This window comes from Pteropus vampyrus, unplaced genomic scaffold (assembly GCF_000151845.1).
Source record: "Pteropus vampyrus isolate Shadow unplaced genomic scaffold, Pvam_2.0 Scaffold4, whole genome shotgun sequence".
Taxonomy (NCBI): Eukaryota; Metazoa; Chordata; class Mammalia; order Chiroptera; family Pteropodidae; genus Pteropus; species Pteropus vampyrus.
Window position 1 is genome coordinate 17,078,363 of NW_011888785.1, and position 7,089 is coordinate 17,085,451.

Consider the following 7,089-nt stretch of genomic DNA (forward strand, 5'->3'; position numbering starts at 1 on the left):
ATAATTATAGTAATAATAAAATGGAGGGAGAAAAATTGAAATACAGTAGCATTCTCTGCAGTTCTCTGGTGTGTCTTCAATCCCTGGAAGCAGCAATCACCTGGCACTTCAGCTCACCTCCTCACATAGCTTTTGAAATAGTTCAGCATACCGTTACCACCAAAACAATTTCTAGGAACAAGATCTAGGAGTTGGCAATAGAGTGCATGTGCCTGACATTTCATCCTTGCCCCTAAGGGTTTTATCCTGCTTTTCGTTCAGATTTAGTATTATGTCCCAGAGGCCCAGAGCAGCGCAATACTGGATATTCCTGCAAAGTTATTTTTAATGGTAATTATTATAAAGAAGTTTTCAGAGCCCTTTCTCAGTCATACTCTGATTTAAAATTTTTTGTGATCTGATTACCCAGGTGAAAGGGAGACCACATGTCTGACTTCGTTTGGGGCTCCAGGATCCAGGCTTGAGCAAAGGAATGGGAGGGCCTGCCCAGGAGCTGTGAGTGATGAGCTGAAGGAAGACAACATTTGGGACCTGTGTAAGGGGGTGCCTTTTAAGTAAGAGAAAGTTTAAAGAATCAAGTTGAGAATGGTGGATAGAGGGTCAGCTAACTATGTAAGATGAAGTGAATTAATTTGAGAAAAGCCTGCAAGCATTCCTTAAGGCAAAGGTCATCTTTCACCGAGTTGCTTTTGTGGAGTCATAATTGGGGGACCTGGAAAAGCTATTTATACCTAATTTGGGTTGGAAATTGTAACTCTTCTCTATCAATATTGTAGTTTTACCTATCCCAGACTAGCTATTGAAGTTACAAGAATGTGTCTTAAAAATGAGCACAATGAAATCTGCTGTCATGCTTCCTACTCATACTTTAATTTTGATGCCTGGAATAAATAAGGGAGATTTCCATCTGTGAGCTACTAAAAGAATCTGGAGTATCCAGTTAAATAAATTAAAATACTTGCCAGTATTCCCACGGTAAACATAAATTTGTTGTCCTCCTCTAGCAACAAAGACTCGAGTTCTGTTCAAAATGATGATAAATTTAGAATTAGTGAGGTTTATCTTCAGAATAGTTAAGGTTATAATTGGAATTATTTTACTTCGTTAGAAGATTATATTTATGCAACTTTTTACTACCATTGCTCTATTACATTAAATTCTCCTTTTATTTATCCACCAAGAGAATAAAGTATTTCATTAAGAACAATACAATAAAAATAAATGGAATATCATTTAAAATATCAATAATTTAGCAATAGAATTAACTATTGCTTTTTTCTTGCCTGTGTCCCCTTAGTAGGATATAAGCTCCATGAAGGCAAGAATTTGATCTTTCTTGTATTACAATTATATCTCTAGTGACAATAACACTGCCTAGGGCATAATACATACTTAATAAATATTTTCTGAGATAGATGAGAGTCAAAGAAGCACTGAGTACATGAGCAGTTAAAGATTTATATTCTCTAACATCTGGAACTTTTAAAAGTGCTTTAACTTTTAAACCGTATCTGCTGAATAACAAGAATATTAGATCAATATCTTGATGCTCCATTAGTCATTCAAGTGTATTTTTTAAATGAAAGATGAATGTTTCTGGAACCCAACCAGGATCCTTGGATCATGAAGTGCAATAAATCCTTAATAAAACTAATTCCTCTAAGAGAACAGGGTGCTTATTGAATTAACAAGGTCTAGGAGATCCCTAAAAGAAACTGAAAAAGAAGAGAGGGTGGATGAAAAGCAGAGCTGAACTAGAAGTAAATACAATTGTTGGACTATATTTGCAGAGAGGCTTTAAGGTTTTCCCTTTTAAACTGCAGATAAAAGAAGCTTCAGTGATGGATATTTGCTCAGGCTTCTATTATCTTATGAGTATAATTTGCCACTTTACTCATAAGCACTACACAAAAAAAGTGATGACACACAAGGATCCTGGAAAGAAAACATATAAAAGAAAAAACAACATATTTGCCATAGCCTCTTGCCACACATGTAATGTACCCTATTGGTTCTTCCTTCTTAATATGTTTTTATTTTAGATATAAAGAATAAGGAATTTTCTTTCATCTTGTCCTTCTTTTATCTTTGTATGTTAAGAAGAAAGGATATGAAGGATATAAGTCTTGAAGCCAGAAAAATACAAAATCCTAGATAACGTAAAGGTCATAAGTAAGCAAATAGAACATTTGGCCAACCCTTATCTTTTTATAGGTACATTTTACTTATAGATGGGCCTATTATATGCACCTATCTTATCTATGTGTCCTTCTTGGAAAAGGTGTACAATCTGAAAAAAAATAATACCATGCTGAACTGAAGGATAATGGAGAAAAACAAACCTCTCAACAAGTGTGAATTATGGAAATAATTTTCATACCTTCTGCGAATTCCTTTTGAAAAAGTTACTTGAGAATGTACTCCAGTAAAAGGGAAAAAATGAATCTTAAAAAGAGGAAGATATGGGATCAAAAAACTCCTTCTCAGTAGAGCACTGAAAATAAACTAATTTTTATAAATAAGAACGGGAAGTGAGAAGACTTTTAGAAGAATGTCTATAAGAAGAAAATAAATATATTTTACCAAATAGTAAGATAAATAATCACAGTGATGGGAATAAAAATACATGTGTCCTTCTTGACAAGAAATAATGAAGGTAATTAAAAATTCTAGAAAATGCAAAAGCTGTATAGGAAAGTACAATGTAAACATGAAACAACATGAAATGTAGTGTGATTTTGAGAAATGGAGAGTAAGAATCTGTTTGATCTAGACACTAGAAAATTCTATTTCAAGCAATATAGATTAGTGACATAGAAATACATTTCCTATTTCCACTTTGGTTCTTTATGAACAATACTTATATCATCACATATGTTCTATTATTTTTACTAGTTTAAAAATTTTAGATTCAAACTATAGAGTAAGCATTTCCAGATACGAATATAGTTAAAAAAATAGAATGTAAATATACTTGAAAAGGTCAAATGAGTGAGAAAGTTTACAGATTTTAGGAGATAGAGAAAGGAGAGGATAGATAGAAGGAAGTATAGGGTTCCAAATTTTCTTACCTTAAATAATGAGAGAAATATTGATGGATATAGAAACAGAGATTAGATTATTCAAAGTCAAAAAGATAACCAACAAAAGAAATATTAGTAATCTCAAGAGCTCATAATGAAAAATAATAGTTAAAATTCACTAATGGCGAAGTAAAAAAATATGGATGGTGCAAGATAAATTTTTAGCTTTCGTGATAGAGTGAAAAAAATAACATCTAAAGTTAATAAATCATGAAAAAGAGATATAACCATGTTGTTGAAATATATGGAGGTAACCAAAAAAGAACTACAAATAGAATCATACTAAAAGTATTATCTCTGGGGAGAAGGCATCAAAGGTGGAGTAGGAGGTGGGAAAGTTAAAATGTTAATTTTATAACTTTCTGTACTTTTTGAACTATTTTCCTTATCAAATGAATACATTATTTTTATTACTTAAAAAAGGTAAAACATTTTCTAATGACTAGCTTATCATTCTGTTCAATGATGTTATCTCAAAGTGCATTCTTACTAAGGATAAAATGAACATACCGCTGCAGGTAATAGTGAAAGATGCAGCAATGCCAAATGAATGCTATAATTACTATTATAATGAGTAGAAGCATCAGGAATCCAAACATGTCAACTGAAATGTATGAAAAGAAATAGATTTTAAGTTAACAGAAAATGAATAATTTCTTATATTTTCATCTTTTCTAGTATTATGCAGCCTGTCTTAAGTACAAATTCAGTAGTTATTGAAAATGATACAATAAAATATATCACATACTCAATAAAACTACCATTAACACAACAATCACTAACATTTGAAAATAATCTGGGTTGCTAAAAAAGTATCATTATCTCCAAATTGGTAAACTATTAGGCCACTGGCTATTTTGTCCTTTATCTCTAAACTCACTCCAAGCAATATCTCAACAGATATCTCTTTTTTATCTCATATTTTATCATATTTTATCTCAACAGATCAAATAGCAGTTCCCTTAGGTTGCATTCAGGTTTCTATACATAGCAGGGGATGGTTTGTTGTTTGAGTTTCAGCAGGTTCCTTATCAAAGAGACAACAAATGCTTGCTGGGAAAGATTTCTAGCACTTATAGACTTCTCTCCCCTATCCCTGTACTATGTGAAATTATAAGGGCAGAACATGAAATATTCATACTAAATATATGAACTGTTACTTGTTTATAAGCTCTTTGCTACAAACAATTATGACTTAAATATACCTGTTAGTACCTGAAGAAAACAGGAACTTGAGGGCAAAATTAATATTTTTTCACTTCAATTAAGAAAAAAAATAGAAAACTGGTTGTTCTAGATTGGGTTTTCTCATACCGTTAGGCTTTCCCTGGAAAGCCGTTTGTTTCAACTTTTTTTGAAAACTTCTTAAAAGGTTCTAGTACATTTCTCTGCCTTGGTAGCTACCGTATAACAAATAAAATATATAACATTATAGATATAATTTAAAGATTCTTGTATGACGGAAATTTGTTTAGTCCTAGGGAGTCATTGTCTTGAATGATATTCCCAGTACAAAGTATATTATCTGAGGAATATAAGTTATAGTAATGCTACTATACTCAATAAAACTACCATTAACACAACAATCACTAACATTTGAAACTGTCCTCCCTAGGACTAGTTTATGAGAAACTCCTGGAGTGCCTAAAACACCATAAAAATGCAACCCACCATTCCCTGGGTTATGGTTATCATACTTCAGAGTACTTTAGAGATGAAATTTAAAGTATTTAAGAACTGGCATGGTAAGGCACCCACCAGTCAGAATGAATGCTGACCTAGTTGAACCAACAGTGGCTGGAAAGACCAAGTACCAGGCTGTGTTAGTGGAAACACCAATGAACAGACCTGCTATATTTTAATAAAGCGAATATAATTTATAATTCTTCAAATGTAGCAAATTGCTTGTATTTGCAAGTCGATCAAAAAAAAGGTACATAAAAATTTAAATAGGGACAACTCACCTTTACAGTTTAACCAATATACAGAACTGAATCGACACCCGAAATACGTCAAACAAAATTTTTTGCAAGTCTTTTCTTCGCTGCACCAAATGCACTGTTTTGGAAAGAAAAAAAATAAAACTAGTGTCCAAGTATAATAACCACAATTCCAGTAAGTTGTTATTGCTAGTTCATTAAGTATTCAATAAATAACAGCTATCGTCATCATCACCATCATCATTTTAGTAGTAGTAGTAGTAGTAGTAGTTGCTGTTGGTGGTCTGCCCAGATCCCCTCCATCTGACCCATGCATCCAAACCCCAGCTGCAGTGAGTATTGGCTGCCAGTGGCTCAAGCTGTCCTTCTGAATTGTCCTAAATGGATTGGGACTACTTTGCTTGTGAGGTAATTTCCCCCCTGCCAGTAACTGACTAATATATGGAGTTCTAAACAGTGGGCATCCTTGCCTCAAGGCAGGTTGAGCCTGGGGCAGCCAGATTGGTTACCAGTAATTCACTGCTTGACCAGGGAAACTCAACAGAATATCTCCACATGATTCACACTCTCTGCGATTCCAGACTTAGAGCTGGGGTCGGGGGAGGGGAGGACTGACAATGACTTTAGGTAAGTATAATTTTAGCTGAGGGTTAGTGGTGTTATTTTCCAGGAACATTTTTTTTTAATGTTGGAATGGGGAAAATAAAATGTACATGTCCTGAAAAGTCAAAGGGTGAAATACAGTAGACAAAGGCAGTTTACCTTTTTACTCTCTCTCTTCCCAGTTTGTGTAACCACCCTTCTTCTTCGGGCAACTACACTCTCTTTCCTCTGTGGACCTCTTCTAATTCTACATGGTTCTGCAGCTATCCAGTCAGCTTGGCACCACTACTTCCCTACTACTGGAATCACCTGACCCAGGCAGCGGTATTCAGCGTAGCTCATCCCTCTGGCCTGGTAACTAGTGCTGGACATAGGACCCAAATCAGGCCAGTTAGAATCTACTCTGGAGTTGTATACAGACATTGGGAGAGATCTACTGGGGGCCAGCCTCTTCCCTAGCAATGTGGAAAAGGTCCATTTGCCATAGAAGAAAATGAGGTCAATACACAGAGGGAGGCAGAACTGAAAGATGAAAAGAAAGGAAATGGAAATAACATCCTTTAGGATTCAGCTGTGTATGAAACCAAGGCCACCCCGATGTCCCAATTCTGTGAGTCAATAAATCACCCTTCTTATTAAATTAGGTTGAGTTGGGTTTCTGACACTTACTACAAAAAGATTTGACTAATACCTTAAGTAAATCTAAAAAGTCTTCGAAGAACAGAACTTTACATTACCCAGAGGAACAGTATAATATAGTCAACATCCCTAAATTGGTAATGTAAAATTTAAGACAAATTACATGGATTTTTTTTCTTATAGGAAGACAACCTATGTAAATTACATGGATTTACATGGATTTATTTCTTATTGGAAGACAACCCATGTAAATACAAAGCCATGACAACCTCAGTCTCTTAAGAGAATGACAACTGAGAAGTCAGCCAAAAGACTTTAGAAGAATGGTTTATGTTTCTTCATGAAAAACACTAGAGTATTTGTTTTAGGGTAGAACTCTGTGTAAATAAGTTTATATGGACATCAAAATTGATATTTTTATAAGCAAATATTATTAAAATTGAAAATACAGTAAGGGAGGAGGTACATAAAAATATTTAGTGGTTTGTTAACATTGTATAAAACAAATGATTTATATTATGCTGCAAAAAATATTAAATAAGTGTTATTGTGCAAAGGGGGATTTTAAAGTAGTGTATGTTGAAAAGGTCAAAAGCATTTACTAGTTATTTATGTGCAAATGCTAGATTGCTTCTTATGGATTTGGTTTTGGTAAGAATGTCTTCTAACTCTAGGAAGGCTAGTCATATACTATTGAATCACAAGGAAATGTTCCAAATAGAATCTGAGGAAGGTTCCCTTACAGTTAAGAAGGATAAGCATGTAATTTATCATTCAAACTTGAATATTTGGGGGAATGAAAGGGAGTTGGTATAATAATTTCA

At 33.8% G+C, this 7,089-nt stretch overlaps 1 protein-coding gene across 1 annotated transcript in view; it reads right to left on the reverse strand.

Moving 5' to 3' along the window:
- The window catches only part of LOC105294601, a 49,486-nt gene that overhangs the window by 20,426 nt on the left and 21,971 nt on the right, over window positions 1–7,089 (reverse strand). Inside the window, exon 3 of the mRNA XM_023533309.1 lies at window positions 5,048–5,141. Within this exon, the coding sequence (XP_023389077.1) occupies window positions 5,048–5,141 (94 nt within the window). The remainder of the gene's footprint in view (window positions 1–5,047; window positions 5,142–7,089) is intronic.